Source organism: Drosophila montana, unplaced genomic scaffold, assembly GCF_035044405.1.
Source record: "Drosophila montana isolate Dmon_TW-CO22-7 unplaced genomic scaffold, ASM3504440v1 contig_3282_1, whole genome shotgun sequence".
NCBI classification, from domain to species: Eukaryota; Metazoa; Arthropoda; class Insecta; order Diptera; family Drosophilidae; genus Drosophila; species Drosophila montana.
In genome coordinates this window covers 32,767-53,192 of record NW_026998166.1, presented here as the reverse complement: position 1 = coordinate 53,192, position 20,426 = coordinate 32,767, and the positions used below count along the sequence as shown (strand labels likewise).

The 20,426-nt window shown below is 38.3% G+C and overlaps 1 protein-coding gene across 2 annotated transcripts; it reads right to left on the bottom strand.

The window, feature by feature from the left end:
* Nucleotides 1-1,035: 1,035 nt before the first annotated feature.
* Nucleotides 1,036-19,315, bottom strand: cad (caudal). 2 transcript variants are annotated; one of them, XM_064690700.1, is made up of 3 exons: nt 18,101-19,315; nt 11,153-11,206; nt 1,036-1,695 (listed from the first exon to the last, which is right to left on the bottom strand). In XM_064690700.1, the coding sequence occupies exons 1-3, from the start codon at nt 18,909-18,911 to the stop codon at nt 1,223-1,225; spliced, it is 1,338 nt and encodes a 445-aa protein (XP_064546770.1). In that variant the 5' UTR covers nt 18,912-19,315; the 3' UTR covers nt 1,036-1,222. The 2 variants fall into 2 exon arrangements, with proteins under 2 accessions (XP_064546770.1, XP_064546771.1); XM_064690701.1 differs by lacking the exon at nt 11,153-11,206 and having other exon boundaries at nt 18,101-19,310.
* Between the last annotated feature and the right edge of the window lie 1,111 nt (nt 19,316-20,426).

Sequence of the window (20,426 nt, the reverse complement as noted above, 5' to 3'; positions counted from 1 at the left end):
CAAAGTGAAATCAAATTGACAGCTCTGCTTCCTCTTCTTTCCAGTAGGTGGAGCAAATCAGCTGCTGCTATTGTGAATGGTTCACACCGAAACTAACCCCCAAATGTAAGGACAATCATTTTGTTTTTGTTGTTTTTTTTTTTAAATTTTATTTTTGTTTAATTCAAATAGCACATGGATTTTACATAAATTAATTAACTAAACATTAAATTACAAGCACGTGTGCCACAAATGTTGATATGCTTTAATTACTTATGTTATGTATTTAATTTGTTGTGCACGAAATATATATGTATGTATGTATGTGTGTGCTTTTTGTGCAGCTGCTTTTGTTTTTATTAACATTAAATTCAATTTAGTCTAAAAACTAACTAATTGTTATTACCGCATTCAAGTAATAAACGTTAAAACTTGTTGTGTTACATATTTACATGTGTGTGTGTGTGTGTGTTTGTGTGTAATCAAATTGCACCAAAATATTTAAAACTTTTCTCAATATTAACTAAATTATATTATATAGTTTGTGTGTGTTTGTTTAAAAGCAATAAGACAAGCAAGACGGCTATACAAATTGTTTAAATGTAAATTAAATGTTTGTTTCCGATTGATTTGTTTCTTCTGCTTGGGCAACTTATGCACTAGTTTATATATATATATATTTGTGTATATATAATGTGTATTTGTGTGTCGATCCTAACTAAATCAAATCTTGCGCTTACATTTTAAACATTAACTAGAACAAAAAACAAAAAACATATTACATACAATTGGGCCATGTGTATATGTGTATGTGCATGTGTGCATGTGTGCATGTATGTGTACATAAATTTTACATAGTTCGTTTCAATCGTTTCTCTCGGGCCCTTGTGGGCGTGGCCAGCCGGAGGCGCGAGCATCAGACGCCGCAGAATATACAATCACAAAAATTAACAACGTGCAATATTCAAAGGCGTCGCCGCATCCGCATCCGGCTGCACAAACAGTCTAACTGTTTTACCCCCTCCTCCCCCTCTCCCACACACACACACCCCCCTCGCCCGCCCGCCCGACAATACAAAGCCAAAGCCTAAGCCAAATCCACGGCCAGATCACGTGGACACGTTGCAAAGCCGTAGCTGCTCCCCCCGCTGCCGCCGCCGCTCCCCCCGCTCCCCCCGCTGCTCCCGCTGTGGTTGCCATAGCTGTTTGGGTCGCCCCCGCCCCCGCCTCCAGCATAGTCATGTCACATTGAGAGCGTGCCAACGCCCACGGCGGACATCTGGGCGCTGTGCTGCAGCTGATGGGAATGGGCGGACGCCGCGGCCAGCGCATGACTGTGGGCGGCCAGATGGGAATGGGAATGGAGACGCATTGCGGATATGTTCATGGCCGCCATTGGGTTCATGGAGTGCAGCGTGTGCTGCAGATGCAGGCCCGGCTCCAGCTTCGTCTTGGCATCCAGCAGCTGGCTGTAGTCCGTGTGCTGGACGCCGCCCATCACATTCGGATCGCTGCCCTTTTTGTTCTGTTTGCGCTCCTTGGCGCGTCGATTCTGGAACCAGATCTTCACCTGGCGCTCCGACAGCGACAGCGACTGCGCCAGCTCGCTCTTCCGCCGTATGGTTATATAACGGGACGTGCAATACTCCTTCTCCAGCTCCAGGCGCTGAAAGTCCGTGTAGACAACGCGATATTTGTCCTTGGTGCGCGTTTTGCCTGCGAATGGAACAAACGTAAATGAAGCTTTGATTAGTTAAATTATTTAAATAACTTGGCTTGAGTTTTAATAATTATTCATAGTTAATAATATTCTATTATTATAGTAGAATATAATTTCAGCTCATGCGCAAAACGAAGCCAAGTTCAGGAATTAAAACTACATCAAATGAAGATGAAGGAATCCAAAAAAAAACGTGTGTAAATTATTGTAGAAAACTTAGATAAGATCTTGGAACAGAAAGGAACATGTCTCTAGGAGCTGCCCATAATTAAATACCCTAAAAAAAGGCAAAGTTGCTCTTATAAAAAAAAAATTAAATTAATCCTTATCATATCTTTTCTAGCATAGTATAAAGTATATCGTATATATATAGTACATATATATAGTATATAGTATACACATATGGTATAGAGTATATATATAGTATATATAGTATATATATATAGTATATCGTATATATATATAGTATATATATAAGAATATAATATACCCTAACAGACAAAAGACTAAGTTACTTTCACAAAACAAACTAAATTTTTACCATATTCTTTCTATGGTATAAAGAGTATACATATATACATATAGTATTCAGTTAATGACAAACTTGGGAAGATTTCTATTGGTAAAGTCCGTTAATATAATTTTACAGCAATTTTTTGTTCGATTTACAAAAATGTTTGAATAACAATTGACATGACATGCAATATATTATTTAAATAAATGCCAACAAAGATTTTAGTGTAAAACAAAAAGAAAAAACAAATTTGTTGCATTTTTTTGCTGGTAATACATAATAATATTTAACAATATATATAACAATATTTAATAATATTATGAATAATATATAATAATATATAAAAAATATATAAAATTACTTTTAATAATATATTAAAAATGTTATTAATAATATGTAACAAAATATATAATAACATATTTAATCATATTATTAATAATGTATAATAATATTATTAATAATTATGGTTCATGCTCCAAGCAATTGTTGCATTTAGTTGAACATTTCGAATTGTTAATAATTAATGAAAATTGTTTAACCGAGCTCGTTTGTCGTCAGAGCCACGTGAGTGACTGACGGGGCAAACAGTTCACCCATCATCATCATCATCATCACGATCATCTTCATCATCATCGTGATCGTCATCATGCTTGTCAGGCAAGCCGACAATATTTGAATTAAGATAGGCCATAAAATGAGCAAACCGCGTTGGCCATGTCACGATCAAAACTTTGTCAACTTTTCGCTGCGGTAAACATCAAAATTGTTCCAACCACGCCCCCGCCCCCATATGTGGGCGTCTAATTGTGGGTGGGGGAGGGGGGCGGCGCCGGCAAAGACACCTTGTGGAAAACGACCTGGTCCCTGATCTTTCTCTCTCTCTCTCTCTCTCTCTCTCTCTCTCTCTCTCTCTCTCTCTCTCTCTCTCTCTCTCTCTCTCTCTCTCCTTCTCTCTCTCGCTCGGCACTTTGTGGCGCTCGCTGCGCAATTAGTCAATCAAAATTCAAATAAATGACAAACAGCCAAAGACGAGGCATGAAAAAGGCCACGGGATCATGTCATGCCACAGTTGCCTACGTCTGCCTACGTGATAAACACACACGCACACACACACGCACACACACACACGCACACACACACACACAAGGCACACAACAACACAACACACACCCTGCCTAACTCTCTCACACAACAAAACGCAATGCAAACATTTTTATTTTCTACTTTTTTTTTTTTTTGGTTGGGATTTTGCTCTAATTTTTTGTACTTTATATTTTTTCTATGCGCTGTGGCTCCGTGGCCACAATTAAAATCGAGCAAACAAGCGAGCAAACATACAAATATTTTCACAGATGATAAGTTCAGGCGACATTTGCCAGCAGATAGGCCCGACAGAGTCGGAGCCGGGCCGAGTCGGACCCGTACACGGCCCGGGGCCGGGGCCGGGCAAGTAGAGCATGCAGGCGGGAATCACGCTCAGCGCCCGGCAACGAAATAGGTGTTAAAGACCTTAAAAAATGCGCTGCAATGATATACGATATACGGGCTATTACTCTATTCGAAGAGAGAAGAGAACAGAGAAGTGAAGGCTGTGATATTTGGTGAATATGATGAAAACAGAAAAGGGTTTCAGGTGGGAATCTTCAGGAATCTAAGCCCAAACGTAGCTTCTTTTTATTTATTACACTCGGCAAATCTTGGGTAATTTATAACTGCAAACCAAAAAATCTTATTGTCGATGTTTCGCCTCGACAGTTCGAACCAGCTTGCTGCCTTTACGTTCGGCTTAGTGAAACTCTCTTGCAATTCTTAGCACCGATCATCATACATTTTCTCAATTTTCTAAATTAAAATAATGTAATGTAAATATCTGTATTCAATCTATGTTCAATCTATGTTCAATCTATATTCAATCTATGTTCAATCTATATTCAATCTATGTTCAATCAATATTCAATCTATATTCAATCTATATTCAATTAATGTTCAATCTATTTAATCTATGTTCAATCAATATTCAATCTATGTTCAATCTATATTCAATCTATGTTCAATCTATGTTAAATCTATATTCAATCTATGTTCAATCTATATTCAATCTATATTCAATCTATGTTAAATCTATGTTAAATCTATGTTAAATTTATCTTCAATCTGTATTCAATCTACATTCAATCTATATTCTAGCTATGTTCAATCTATATTCGTCTATATTTTCTGCTCGAAGATTCGAACCAGATTCCTTCCTGTACGTTCCGCTCGTAAAGCTCTCTGTCAAATTCTTAAATTTAATTTATTAAATTGCAATCAAAAAGACTTCCATCAATTAACAATTGCCCCCTGCACTGAAAATAATGTAAGCCATAAATATTTACATACGCAAAATGCGGGCTAAATTTGAAGACTAGCCAAAATTTGAACTGCAACAAATATGGTTAGAGTTAAGCGCAAAGATTGGGACCAAAGTTATGTGTACTTTGGAGACAATCCAAAATTGTTCAAAAAATGTCCAGATTGATTAGTTTTTTCTAGGTACAATTTAAGGCTGGTTGCCGGTTCGAAGCGATAGTAAGAAATCAAATAGAGCTGAATTATAGTATTATTTAAAGTTAATTTTAATAATAATAAAAAAATTAAATTAATGGGAATTCTGAACTCGAACCGGTTCGTTTCCCAGGTCGATTTGCAGAGAATGATTACAAGAGCATAGACAAAGTTTTGGGTCAAAAAAAAAGGAAAACGTAAAGAATAGAAACTGAAAACTTTGGCTTTGCGCCTTATCTTGTCGCTCTCGCACTTGTGTTTATTTTTTACACTTTTGTTTAGACATGAATTTATAACATTCGCCGTCGTCTTCGTCGTCATCAACAAGATTCTCATCGTCGCCAGTTTGTTTAGTCAAATGTGGCAATCGTCATATAAAAGTTAAAGCCTCATTCCAGCTAAGTCCACACAATTCTTAATCTATCTACAGCTTTTTTGTCGTCTCTGTGCGCCCAGCCAATAATAAATCTCACATTTTTTAGTCTCTTTGCCATTTTAGTTGCGCTTTGATCGTCTTTAGACTTATATATATACTACTATTATTTTTTTTGGCCCGCGCGTGTTCTTGGCCAACTGGCTGGGCTGATAAACGGGGCGTTTAATGTGGCTAATGCTGATAACCCGGCCGCAACTGTTTAGACAGACTTGGAAGGAAGTGCACAAATATTTGTCACCATTAAAAGGCAGAAAAAAAGCCAAAGCCCAAAGCCCAAAGAAATTCAAATGTATATCAGGCAAATCGCATCGCAGCCACAATCATCAACTTGGATTTCCTTGTGTAAATTGAACTTAACAAAAAAAAAAAACTTGTATTTATTTATTAACTTTTTTTTTTGTCTTCTTGTTAACTGTACAATTTCGCAATAATTTGTAAGTCTTTTATATAATGGGAATTTAGATTTGGAAAACGATATTTCTTTCTTAAGTTATTTGAGAGGGAGTGGGATAGGATTAGGTTTATCCAAAAAGTCGACTTCTTTATAAAGTTATTTGAGAGGGTGATGGATATGAATTTGAGTTAGAAAATATTAACTCTCATTAAGAAGCTTCATTCATTCTTCCTAAGAAACAAGAGAGGAAGTGGAATATATATTTTTCTATAATTTTCAAACTAATCTGTTCTTTTAAGGATATATTTAAGAATATTTTTTTCTTTTTCTTTTGAGAGAGGTTATTATAATATTTTTCACGAAATGTGTAACGCTTCGAAGGAAACATCTTCGAGCCTATTAAGTTTATATATAGCCGAGTTGTTATAGCCATGTCCGTCTGTCCGTCTGTCTGTCTGTCTGTCTGTTTGTTTCTAAGCGCACTAGTTTTAAAACTGAAGTCAGTTATATATCAGAACTGGCCGGATCGGACCACTATATCATAAAACTGCCAAGTCTGTATATAATCTAAAATTAAGCTCGCATCTCTCGAAGGCAGCTAACTAAATAGTCTATATATATATTTTGGGAGATTTTTGACTTTTTGTACTAGATTCCATACCAAAAAAATTCGTAACATTTTGAGTCCGCATCGAGATAAAAACTCTTGAATTAAGTGTCATTTTCATATAAGCTCTAAAAGTTCTTAAAATAAGTTTACAATTTCTTTATAGAGAAATAAATAAAGATTTAGCTGCTAAGCAATTCTCATAATTCTAACTTGGCAACATTATATAGATATCCCCATTAAAAGCCATTTAAACTGAAAGAGTTACGGTTTGAGCCCGTATAAAATCTTAGCCCAATTTAATCTATGCACAATATTATCTGTTGGCACTTTCGGTACAAATTTCTCACACCTAGAAAACCTAGGTGGGTAAACAACGAGCGCAGCTCTCAACTGCTTTGGACCCGGCCAAAGCGAATCTTGGCCATGTTGTTGTTGTTGTTGTTGTTGTTCCGACTGCGACTGCGACATTGTGAGGCTGCGGCTGACCTTGACGGCCATAAGCCAATAAATTGTGTGTTTGCCATATATAAAACTATAAAGTAACTAAACCGTAAACTGAGTGTTTTATTAACAACACACAGAATAAATACGCACAGTTTCAGTCCAATCTAAGTCGCAGTCGCAGTCGCAGTCTGGACAAATAGAACAGACAGATCTTCAGATCTTCAGAATGGGTTTTGTTCTGCTTTTGATAAGATATACACGCTCATAATTCAATAGAACCCAAAGCAAAAAATAAATAAAAGATATATATAAAAAAAAAACCAAGTCATTTTTGCAAATAGAGCACAATTTCGTAGCTGGGCTTAAATTGAGCACATATTCTTTTAGATAAACAAACAAAAATTAAAAACAAAAGCGAAAAACAAGACAAATACATTTTATTTGTAATTAAATAAAATGCTGCATATTCATGCCTTGTGGCAGCACAGAAAAGAAATAACAAAAAAATAACAAAAAGGTGTGACATTTTTTTATGGCTTTGTCACGGGCACAGAGAGAGGGGAGAGGGGGGAAGGGGGGGGTGTAATTTATATAAATGTACATACGTAACCCAAAAAGAAAAACTTGTACTTAATGTGGAAAATGATGTCTAATTGTGTGTGTGGGGCAAGTGGGGCATGCCACCTAGAGCTTACATATGGAACTATATCTATCTATATATAAATGTATATATGTGTGTGTATATTTGATGGATTAGTTGACATTGCCTATCGATTGCCGATTGTTGATTGCCTGTAGCCGGGCGGCATAGTTCAAATGCACGCACTCCCCTAATCCCAGTTGAGGTCTGTATCAACAACAAGAACCAAGAACTCCGCTTCGGAGGAGTTGCAACAGTTGCAGTTGCAGTTGCATTTGCAGTCGGAGCCTACGATAAGCCTTAATGGTTGTCGGGCGTAATGCCCATGTCTATATATGTATATATATGTTGCAACTGGCGGCTCGATCTGGATCCGGGCTGTGTGGAGCGCGGATCGCGCTTTCATTCACACTTGCGACACTGCGCAAAAACTAGATAACTTTCCGACAGATCTATAAAGTTATATGTGTAGCTATATCTATCTATTCTCTGTAAGAATCCTCAGATATGTCATACTACTGTTTCTGTTTTAGGTTCCATCCTTAAACTAGTTAAGACTGTCTACTTTTGATTTGCTAAAGATTCTCTTGAGTGATATCTAAAAACTAAAGATTCTTTTGCAAGTTAAAATGTGAAGAATGTTCTTTATAATATGATATGCAATAGGTATATATAGTTAATCTAGTCATATATAGAGATTTCAATGATATCTAAAAACAAAATCCAAAAGATTTTAAAAAAGTTTCAATTTAAACAATGTTTTATATAATACGTTATTTATGATATGTTCTACTCTTATACAAAGATTTCAATATCTAAAAAGAAGTTCAAAAAGATATTTAAAAAAGTTTAAATTTGAACAAATTTATCTACTCTTTTTAAATTTTTATTTAGCTGTCTCAAGGGATGGGGCTTAGTTTATTGAAAACATAAATGAAAAACAATTTTTGCTTGTTTTTCAGCCTACCTTCAAAGTCATAAAAGAAAAACTTCTCGAAATGAATCTTAATAAATCCTTTAACCAAAGGATATATATTTCGAAACCTTGCACTTCACTTGTCATAAATTTCCGTTTGCTTTTTGTCATTTGTGAATCATTTTTGCTATTCATAAAATTCGACTTTGAACCACATTGTGTGGACTGTTTGACAAGCACTTGCTCCTGTTGCCCCTGACCTTATCAATAATGTGTCTCAGTGTAATAATTCACAACTGGTGCGCGCAATGACAAACAATCGAATAGTTTATGAGCGCAACAAATGCGTTTGCGTGTGTGTGTCTGTGTGTGTGTGTGTTTGTATCTCTGGTTGCCGACAAAGGAAAAGAGTGCAAACAATACAAATGCCAATAGCTGGTAGGCTTTAAGATTTTATAGCGCATGCGATTATGTAATATAAGGAGGGGGAGAGGGTTGTGGGGGGGTATTGGAATATGGAGCAAAGTTAAGCCGTAAATGATTGTCAAGAGACAATTGACAATTTGGCCCATAAATTATATTAATATACGAGCAGGTAGCGCCGATTTTTCGAACAGCTGTTGCCAAAACAGATACCAAAAGGCGGAGAGCCGGACAGACATACGCAAAGATTGCGGCAATTATGTGCACAGTTCCCAGCGGACCAATCACAGCGACCAAGGACACTGACAGTTACTGTTACAATATATTTAACTGTTAACCGTTGCGGTTAGCTACGGGCCAGTTGGTGGTTGCGCATTAATGCGGCCTGCTGCATGCTGTGCGTTAATTTGTCACTTGCGGTACATCTTTATCTGTGTGTGTGCGTGTGTTTGCGGGTGGGTGTGCTGCGGGGGGTGTGGGCATTGCCCAAGATGATGACAAAATAAGGACGCAAACTAAATGAAGTGCTCAGCATGTGAACACAAATCTATTGGGAGACATTTATTACCTGCTCTCGCTCTCGCTCTCTCTTTCTCTCGCTCGCTCTCTGCTCTATTTAAATTTGGAAATTAAAGCTTTAGTCTGGGTCAAAAGTTTCGGGCAGCCCTCTCAGCTGCGCTCTCCCCACCCCCCCGCTCTGACGCTCAGCAGCAATTTCAGTTATTGCACTCCTGGGACTGAGGCACTCAACACTCGGCAGCAGAGTCCACCACTTGACTTTTCAACACTCAACAATTTGTTTCTGAGCTCAACTTAAAGTTGTGCAAAAATTTGGGGAGTGGGTGGAAGAGAGAGAGATAAAGGGAGAGACTGTGTGTGTGTGTGAGTGTGCCTGTGGTGAGCATCATAAATGTATTTTCATGGCTGTGGCAAGGCAGAGACAACAATAACAACTAACGGGCAGCAGCTAAAGCTCACCACCCAAGCGACAATATAACAATAACATTTATTTGGCATTTTGCTGCTGTTTTAGATGCTGTTATATCGTAAATATTAGCTCAAATTACATCATAAAATCATTTGATTCGATTTGACGTTTATTTTATTTTTCCTTTTTTGCCCTTTTTTATTTTGCTTTGTTCTTGGCGTGGGCCTGGGAAATTTACCACCTTTGCGGCGGCTGCTTATTTGTAAAGGAGTGAGGTGGAATCAGCATACATATAAATCAATGCGAGACCGGATTTAATTGTAGTCTTTAAATGTCTACACATTTTTGGAGACTCGCGACATTAGTAAGGAGCTGTGGGAGTCGCGATTCCTTCGTTAAGTAGAGATGGAAACTGTTATCTTGTCTGGTAATAAAACTATTTATGAGTGCAACAAATTTAGAAATATATTTGATGATTTTTCGAATAATTAAACTAAAAATATAACTGGAAAATAATACGAACAAATAAGGGATAAATTATGACTGGAGCTAAGACAAATATTCGAAAATAGCTGTGGGTTTTCTATAATCTTTGTATATTAAGCAAGGACCGACGGCAAATAGCAAGGTTTTTTATATTATAACAATAACTTTCTATATTGCGCAGTTCGTTCTTCATCTAGAAAATTAGATCAGCTATATAATTTCCATCAGGGGTAATTAAGGTTCCACTAATGCTATGCACGCAGCTATAAATAACTCTTTCACACACACACATACACACACGCGAGGAAGGCAGAAATTCAAAATGGCGTACATCAAAGTGGAAACATGCGACATGGCAATGGCTTTATGAGTGTGTGCCATGCATATGCAAAAAGTATCAGACCAGACCCCCTCCCCCACGCCCCCTCCCAACCGCTGCATCGCAAAGCCAGGCCGCGCCCCGGCACGCAGCATTATAAATGCCAAAAGGAAAGGCAGGAAGAGTAAAAAATGTATATATATATATATGCACATATTATCAGATCGCGTGCAGCGGCACAAACGAATGCCGCACGTACGTGCCGCAGCCAAATTTGTGGCACGCCAAGGCGCTGGGCGGGGCAAGAGGCTGATGATGGCCATATAAATGTGGCCAACACGCCATTTTGGCAGCGGACCGCGTTTATGAGCGTCTCTCGAACGGCGAGAGGGGAGTGGCGCCGTGTGTGCTTAGAAAATGGCTGCCATCGGCCGCAATTTGACTGCCAAGTCGCAACTCGAAATTCGAACTCCAACTGGAATTCGAAGTCGCCATTAAAGTCATAAATTCAGGTTCGTGGAGCTAGGTTTGGGGCGGGTGGAAATAAAAAATTATTCTCAAATTTACGTTAATTATTTTGAATGCGGCTGCGAGGCATGCAATAAACATTTATAATCATATGCTGTATGTATACGATATACACGATACGATATACATATGCGATACGATATACGACTCGAGCTTATTTATGAGCGGCGCATGCAAGCCAAAAACAAAAGAAGAACAAGAAACAACAACAACAAGAAGAAGAGCGAGCAAGACAAAAAACATAAAAGTTAGGATTATTTTGGATTCGTACCACCTGCTTCCAGCAATTCGGTAAAGTCCTCTAAATTGGGCGTGCTGCACAGTTCTGCGAATGTTGCGTTTATTAGAGTTAAATATTAAAGTTAGCATATCGATTTATAAATTTATATATGTAGCCGAACAGGTATTCAAGATATTAATACTATAATAAATACTATAATTAAATAGAATTTTAAAAATAAGTTTGAGACCAAACGAACTAAACTTCAGAATTCGCCTTTACTTTCACTTTCACCAAGTGTGGCGAATTTCGCGAAAAGCATGAAACACGTCTCAACTGAATTTTCACAAAGATCTTTGAAAATGATTTTCAAACCGAACGGATGATAAATAAAAACTTTCATACAACATTTTTTCACAGCAGCGAGTGGAATTTCCGGAATCGCTGAAACATATATTCCCTCAGTTCTTCTTTAGGGCTTTGAAATTAAGTTATAGCCAAATCGGACAATTAAGACTTTGCCCAAATAAACTTTGAATTGCATTTTGCGACGGGAAAACTTGAATGCTAAGAAAAGAAAACTTTTTACAAATTAGAATCTTTTCATAACCGAAGCGTTCTAATTCTCAAGCGTAGACCATAGCAAACCTCCTCATTCTAATAAAACAATATAAAAGCATATGCCCGATTGAATCGATGTGCTTTAAGCATTTGCTAACCGAATTCTAATACCCTAAACAATAAGAATTAAAAACAATTGAGGAGCAGAAGCTCCTCCTCAACTATATATCTATTTGCCAACAGATAGCCGAGTGCTCTAGTTGTTGTTATAATAAGCCGGGCCAACACATTATTGATAATTTGCGCATCATAAAAATATTAAACAAAATAATATGCAATAAATTGTGTGTGTACTCCTTTGGCTTTGCTCTGGTGTGAACTATAAATTTTCTACTCGCTGCTCGGCTTCTCGCTCTTATCTGAGTAGGTTAAACGCTTTGGGTCAACGTGCAACAATATTTGGATAATCTTTGAGGCCAGGCATTAGGCAAACACCGGAGCGTGCCCGAGATGCAGCTGCAAGACCATTAAACTGAAAGCAAAAGTGAGATATGGCCAATTGTTTACCCCGAGCGAGTAGCGAGTGACGAGTGGAGAGCGGCGAGTGGCGAGCGGCGAGTGGGCAATCGAGCGAGTCGTAATTAATGAATGAAAATGAAATTAAACTGGCTGTCAAATCAGAACAAATCCAGGCTAATAATCATCATCATCATCGTAATTAAAGTGGCATAAAAATCAGAATATGGCTACCATATACAATATTCATTGTTCATTGCTCATTGTTATGGTTGGGCATATAATTTAGTGGCGATATATTATGGCGATATTCTCAGCTGCTGACGAGTGAAACATTTAATTTAGTTTTTTATAATTATTGCCACTTTATTGTATTGTTAAGCGATTAACGGCACAATGTATATATATATATATTAACTGGACTGCAAATCGCGGCCATAAAAACAGAAGCAAAAAACGACAGAAACGTGTACACAATAAGCTTGACACGTTTCTAAAAAGTCGCTCAATCAGCTAGTCAGTCCGTCAGTCAGTCTGTCAGTCAGTCAGTCCGTCAATCAGCGGAATTATGCCTGAAGATATGCATGAGGCACTGATATTTTATTTACACGCAAAATATTTGCGCGTACAACGCGTCGTATGAGCTATTTTGATTGACAATCGGATTTGAATGTCGCAGCTGAGGCTTAGCGAGTAGCGAAATTTTTTGTTTATGACAAAAGGAAATATTTTGACTGAACACAGTTTATATCTTTAGTTTGCAATTGTTTTCATTCCTTTTCTCTTTTCGAGTTTAGCTGATAAATGTGTAAACAATTTTGCGCTTTAAGATCCAAAACTTGGCGGAATACTATGGTATCTATTTTTCGTATAGCCGGAATATTTAAGAGTTCCACATTCAGAGATTTGCTAAGCTGAGCTGAGCGTGTGGGAAAGACTCTATATAAATCTATTTTCTCTGTTTCCGGGTATATATCTTTTCGGATATATATCTTCATAGCTGTTCGTATTTAGATCTAAAACTTGGAGGAATTCTATGATTATATTTTGGTATAGCTGGCATATTTATAAGCCTATGGAACTCATAGATTTGCGTATAGAAAAGACTCTTTATATAACTTTCCGGATATATATCTTTATACCTTTCCACATTTACCTTATTTGATATTTACATTTTTCAATGCGAAACTTTATCCCCTCTTAAGTTTCTCAATCATTATTGAAGTTCTTATTGGCTTCATTTTGATTTCCTCTCACAATTAACATAAAGTACATAAACAATTGTAGGCAGCCTCTGATAATCGCTTTCAGATCCAAAACTTATCGGAATACTATTATAATATAGTTTTGGTATAGCTGGAATATTTATAAGCCTATAGATTTGCGTATGGGAAAGACTATATATAAATCTTTACTCTAATTCCGAATAAATATCTTTCCTTATATATATCTTAATAATTCTTCACATTTACCTTATTTATATTTACATTTTCAGTGCCAAATTTAACCCCTCCTAAGTTTCTCAATCATTATTAAAATTCTTATTGTCTTCAATTGGATTTCCCCTGCCTTTCATGCGCTTCTCTTCCCCCTCAAACTTTTTCCAGTTAAAAATGCATAAAGCTGCCAAATCCGCGGCGCCTCAGCGAACAACTGCAGTACACACACAATAATGAATATATATATATATATATATATATATATATATGTATGGTATTTACGTACACGATTGTAACTCCATATTCAACAACTTATAGAGAACATATAGAGTACATGTGTATATATGGAAAGGGCTTTCCAGCTACTTAGCAGCGACAAATTTTCAGTTATTACCAATATCAATGCCAATACAAATAGCAGGCCGCGGCGCAATATTTGAACAACTAAGTCCCAAGCAAATGGAGCTGATGGATAAAAAAAAACACACACTAGTTGTGTGCGTGTGTGTGTGAGTGTGTGTGTGTGTGAGTGTGTGTGTGAGCTAATCCTGGCATGTCAATCATGGATAGCGTTTGTCAGACCCAATGTCGCTCTGCCTATGCGACATAGATGATCATAATGATGATGTTGTGTTGATGATGATGATGTTGAACTGGGCTAATCAAGCGGGGCGGACTTCATTTTGACACATGCCCCGGGCCACAAATGCTGACGGCAATGCGCACAAAAACCAAATATTGATAGCACTGATAACGATCGACATCGACTTCGACGGGCGACATCGACTCCGGCGGGCGACATCGACGGATACGGCCCGCTGACTGCAACAGGCCAGCTAGTGGCCATTTTTAATGGCTTATCATGCAACCAAATAACGCACGTCGCAGTCGCAGTTCGTATGGTATCTAGTATACTCGCCTATAGATGGGTCTACACTTAGAGAAAAGCGAAGCTCCAAATGCTAGACTGACTCTTCTTTATATATAAAGCACATTTGCTCAACTTAAATCTGTTTTATTGAGAAATTCTAAATTGACCGAGATGTCATAAAACTATGTCAGAAGAACTTGAATAAAGCACAAAATATTTATTTAAAGAAAAGTAGAGAACTTCTGAGATTAAGTTTTGTTTGTGAAGTCTGCTATTTGGAAGTCTGACCTAAAGAATCTTGAAATAAGAACTTTGTTCTTAGGTTCTTAATTGATATTGAGGAATTTTGATACATGAGAAAACAACTCTTAAAATAAGAAGTTTGTTCTTAGACTAAGAATTGATTTATGGGAATTTCGATACCCAAAAAAACATATCTTGAATTTGGTACTTTGTTCCCAGACTAAGAAAAGATAGTTAGGAATTTTGACTCTTGGCAAAAAGAGCTGCAAATAAGAATTTCGTTCTTGGGCTGAGAAAATTATATATCGGAATTTTAGTAATTAAGAAAACAACTCTTGAAATACGAAGTTTATTATTAAGAATTGATAGTTGAGAATTTTGGTACTTAGTTAAAAAACCTTGAAATAAGAACTTTGCTCTTAGGCTAAGAATTGATATTTGGGAATTTTGATACTTTACAAAAGAATCTAGAAACAAAAATGTCGAGAGCACAAGTCAAAATTATTATATTACATCATTATTTACATCGAATCCAAAACCCATTTAGTTCTACATTTTATTCAGCAAGGGTTTTTCAGTTTCTCTCAATACATATTCCTAAACAATTAAGTTTTCTGTCACCTTGTTTTTTTACAGTGTATCGTAATGTCAAATTGTAGTTTTTTGGGGCCAGACATTGGGGCAACACAAATCTATGCTCTGGCATGTATGTGGTCTATAGATAGCTCTACCTTTTCCCTTCACTTTTTTCCTCTCTTCTTCTTCTTCTGTTGTTTTTCTGATACATTTATAAATTTTGTGCATATTGACACATTAAATCTCAATGTGTCATGTGGCATTAAGTTTTATGCCCAGCCCAATGGAACATAAAGACATGTCCCCCTCCCCCCTCTATTGCCCGCTTCCCCTGGCAGCTTATCGTAGGGCCAAGTTAAAGTTTCTTCCTGGTCGCTCTCATAGTTCGGTTCGGTTCGGCTCGGTTTTTTTTTTAATAATGATTGCAAAGATTTGGCCATAAATGTCGCTATTTAGTTTTTATTGGAAGTAATACTAATTTTTATTGGTTTATTGGCTATATTGTTTTAATCAATACGCCAAACGGCGCTCTTATCGGCCCATAACCAGGCTATGGCCCGCAGATAACGCACACGTTTTGATACTTGGTATCACCCAAAAAAAAACTAAATATATATAAGTATTATGGGAGGAACATGGAAACCACGGACCAGGTAACATTGACAGGCGGTCGTTGATTTCACAAAGGTTTTCCATTCCCTCCCCCCTTGCCCGGCAAGTGCTAATCTAATCGCGAAAACCCCGCCTCAGCTATTGAAACAAAAGTACAAGCAACAAAAACAATAACAATTGCCGAAGAAGAACTTTATTGCCACACCCAATAAGCGATTGGACACGTTTCGAGAATCGATTGACACGTATATACCCCACTAAATACGCGTATATAGGGTAGAATTTTTTGCGCTCAAATGGCGCTAGAGTGCAAGATTTTTGTTTGTGCTTTGTTTATTATTTATACGAATAATAAATAAAATGCATAATCTTAATTTGTCATCTTGACCCGTTAAAGGATTACAATTAACAACGGCGGGCCCAATAAACGTTAATTGCATACCAACCGATTTTATGGGCTTAATGGATATCGTCGTCGATATCGAACGTCGTCAACTTCGAAACGGGCAGCGGTCATAAATTGTAAGCGCTTGCGCACGTGTTTTGGCATGTGTGTGTTTGCTTTCGGGTATGCAAGTGCGTAAGTATGTGTGTGTGTGTGTGCATTGGCATTTGCATCGCTGTAAATGTTAATGCTCTGTTGTTGTTGTTGCCCTGTTATGTAAATAAAAAAAGAAGTGCTCGAAGCACAACAAAAGCGCAGGCCACAAAAATGGCCGCCGAACAGCGACAAGCTAAATATAAAGCCTTGAGCTTTTGACATTTAATGTGAGAGCGTTGCACAAGGCGCCTGCAGTGCGAGAAGTGAGCAGAATAGAGGAATAACAGAGTCAAGGAAGCTTTTCAACGAAAACAAAATGACTCAATGCAACTTTTTAGGTACAATATAAAACATTCAACTTTCTATTTATTTCATACCTATTTGAAACACTTCTCGAGCCGCTAATTGCTGTGAGAGCAGTTCGCTGCCTTCGCATCTATTTGCATTTTTCATTAGAAACTGTGGAATTGATCGAACCCATTGAATATTTTTTTTCTTCTTTATTTTTTTTTATAGTTAAATTGATTTACGACACAAAATTAGTCAACAGAGTCGACAAGTTTTTCAGGCTGCGACCGCTGAGCCTGGGGCATAAATCAAGGCGGTGCGCCGTAAAATGAAGACAAACATTTGATTTTTATGAGCTAATGGCCCTTGGAGGCGCGCTCAATTCGAGCACAAACTGCTTACGGTTTGTTATAAAATTATGCTTCCTTCTCTTTCTTTCCCTTTGAAGCGCGAACAGCACGAGCTTTGTAGTAGACAATGCTTGCGATCTGTTGTTGCGGATGAGCGGAAAACCCAGAAAGGTGACTAAAAACGAATTCGAATTTGAATCAAAACAAAGCGAAGACATTTCGTTTCGTTCAAGTACGCTGCAGGCAAAATGTTAGTGCAGCTTAGCTGAGTAAATCAGAGCGCGCACAACTCACCACACACAAGAGCGCAGTAATACAGGGATTATCTACGATATATGTACATATGTTTGCATCTGTGTAATGAAAGACCGTGTGCAGCGACAACGAAATTTGAATTAACTCGAGCTCGAATTGGCGTGTAGTCAAAACAATGTAAGCCCGTTATGTTTGGCTATACACAGCAGAAAAAATGTAAGTTTATCTTAGCTGAGGAAATGTGAGCACAGTTTATTCTGCGTATTTCAACACTGAGCTTTTATCACCGTTTAATGGTTAATCTTCAAGGCTTGGTAGTCAATTGTTTTCACCTCAGTTAGTCACTTAGTTCATCTGAGATGAAACGTGCGTGCGTGTGTGAATATAAATTAAGATCGTGTGTGAAAACCCAGATGATTTCTTAATTGGAATTAAAGTATACTCAACACAAGGTAAGCATTTGAGCAATAAAGTCCAACTTTGACTTGAAGATTTAGCAAAATTTAAAGAAGGTTTAGATATACATCAATTGTGAAGTAAACAGCTTTTCACTCGATCGTGTGGAGAAATACTCAAAGTGAACTTAATTCGAGTGCGAATTGGATAACGCTAAGAACAAAGTGAGCATAAAATAACTCGAGTCTAACCTTGACTCTGAGCTTTGTTTTACCGTTAAACAGTTTATCTCTTAATCTGAACTACACTAGCGACAAAATGTTATTACTATGTAGTTATATGTAGACTTACCCGGCTGCGGTTGTGCTGGATATGATGGTTTCTTCATCCACTCGTAATATTGCGTCTTCGCTGGCGATGTGCGATGGTTGTTGTTGGCCGTGATGCTGTTGTTGTTGTTGTGTGTAGAGGGGCTGTTGTTGTTGTTGTTGCTGACACTGCCCGCTGCACTTAAGTGATGGGTCAAATGGTGCGGCGAAGAGGCAGAGGTGGGCGCACCCGGACTGGATATCTCACTGCCCGACACGGTTATGGGCGGCGATGGCAAACCCTCGGCAATATGTTGTTGTTGCTGCTGCTGCTGTTGCTGCTGCTGTTGTTGTTGTTGCTGCTGCTGCTGTTGCTGGGCATGGACTGCAGCATCATTCGGCTCGTTCAGCTGCGTGGCGCCCGGCGCTGCACCACCCACCGCTGGCGCAGAGCCGCTGCTGCCGGAGCTGGCCGAGCTGCTGGAGCCGCCGCTGGGCAGCCCGCTGTTAATGTGCGCCGCATGATGCTGCTGCATCAGCTGATGCGCCGTCGTCGGCACATTCTGCACAAAGTTCTCGCCAGCCGCCGAACTGGAGGCGGGCGAATGCCATTCGCTGGCGCTGGCCGCCGCCGCCGCCGAGTGGAACATGTGCGGATTGTAGTACATTTGATGGGCGGCTGCATGGTGGGCGGCATGCGGTGAGTCCACATCGCTCAGGAACTGATGATTGGGCGCCGAATGATAGTTGGTTGGCCAGTTCCAGGGCTGGCCCGCGGCCGCAGCCGAGGCGTACGCCAGATTGGCATTGTGCTTTTGCGAATACGGCAGTGTATTGTAATAGTGCGAAACCATTTTGAGGTTAGGGCGCGCTATCAAAACTGTTTATCTTCAAAAATTATATTTATACTGTTTATTTTTAAGCAATTTGCTTGGTTTTTTTTTATGCCTCTGTCTTTAAAGCACTTTTTTTCGCTCTTTGTTTTATGTGCACATTTTGCAAGCGTTTCTACAAATTTCCTTGTGAACTTTTTCGCGCTTCCTTTTTGTGCGCTCTTTTTTTGCACACACACACACGCACACTTTTATGGAGTTTGTATAGGTGTTGGTGCGATCTATCGATAAACACTTAATTGTTAACTTTTTGTTTAGTATTTTTCCAATTTAAAACTCGCGTGAATTTGGTGTCAACTTTTCGCTGCGTTCTCTCAACTGCCGTTCCGTTTGGCCTGTTGCGCCGTTAACCGCAGTCGAATACGTACTGAAAGCAACCAGCGTCGAACACTGATAAAAACAAACCAAAAAAAAAAAGAAGGAATGGAAAGGGAGCCGCGCTAACACCAGCAGCGACTGCCGCCTAGCTAGTCGTCTCGCTCGCACACACGCCAACCAGCTTATGTGGGCACATTTTAACCCTCATTTCCGTTGCGTGCTTGAAATTCAAGATGGCTTGTGTTGTTTTTTTTTTGGCCTGCTCGCTCTCGCTGGCCAACGCCGTCCCGCTTGCGTACGTCATGGCTGGCCGTATGGCTCCGCCCACTTTTGGCCAGGGCTTGGCCAGGTAAACCGGCTGCAAAAGACGACGGTGGGCGTTTGAGCCAAAGTATGTGTAGAAATATAAAAAAATACCCCTTTTTCCTTTACGACTGCTTCGATTTGTACTATAAACTAATATTGCCTTTGGCTATCCCTAATTAAGTAATTCCATGCGAGTGTGCATTATGCAATTAGTGGCCGTAAAATCATGTTTGTAGTGCCATAACTACGGATTTCATTTATTACACTCCATGTACATATCATTCATTGAGCCTTTGCCATTTTGATGTTCAGATTTTTCTGTTTTATGGAGCTAGTTTTCTGGTTTTTCTATGTGTGAGTGTGTGTGTTTGCAGAGCAATTGTTACTTTCCTATAAATATCGCGCTAATTACATCATAAGTGGTATAACGCCTGAGAACAGTTCAAATATTGGCTTTAAATTTAAGTTCAAATTGGTTATAAAACGTCTAAATATTTATAAATCATCTTCAATTGTTGTCATAACGCGATAGGAAACGATATGTTGAAGAAGATAGAGCATATACATATAGGAAGAAGAAGGAATATATATTCAAGGAAAGAACATATATAGGAATAAGAAGAAATATATATAGGAAGAAGAGAGAGCATATATAGGAAGAAGAAAGAAAATATAAATGGAGAAAAAACATTTATGGGAAGCAGAAAAAAATATACAGGAAGAGGAAAGAACATATATAGAAAGAAGAAAGAACATATTTAGGAAAAAGTCAAACAAATTTATAGAACGAATATCGGAAGATGAAATATATCGGAAGATGAAATACCATATACAGGAAGATGAAAGAAAATG

Bases quoted from the DNA above. Each gene is read 5' to 3' on its own strand.
- cad (XM_064690700.1), bottom strand. From the start codon at position 18,911: ATGGTTTCGCACTATTACAATACACTGCCGTATTCGCAAAAGCACAAT. The intron at 11,207-18,100 runs GTAAGTCTACAT...CAACATTCGCAG, and splicing joins TCCAGCACAACCGCAGCCGG to AACTGTGCAGCACGCCCAAT. The intron at 1,696-11,152 runs GTACGAATCCAA...TTCCATTCGCAG, and splicing joins CGAATTGCTGGAAGCAGGTG to GCAAAACGCGCACCAAGGAC.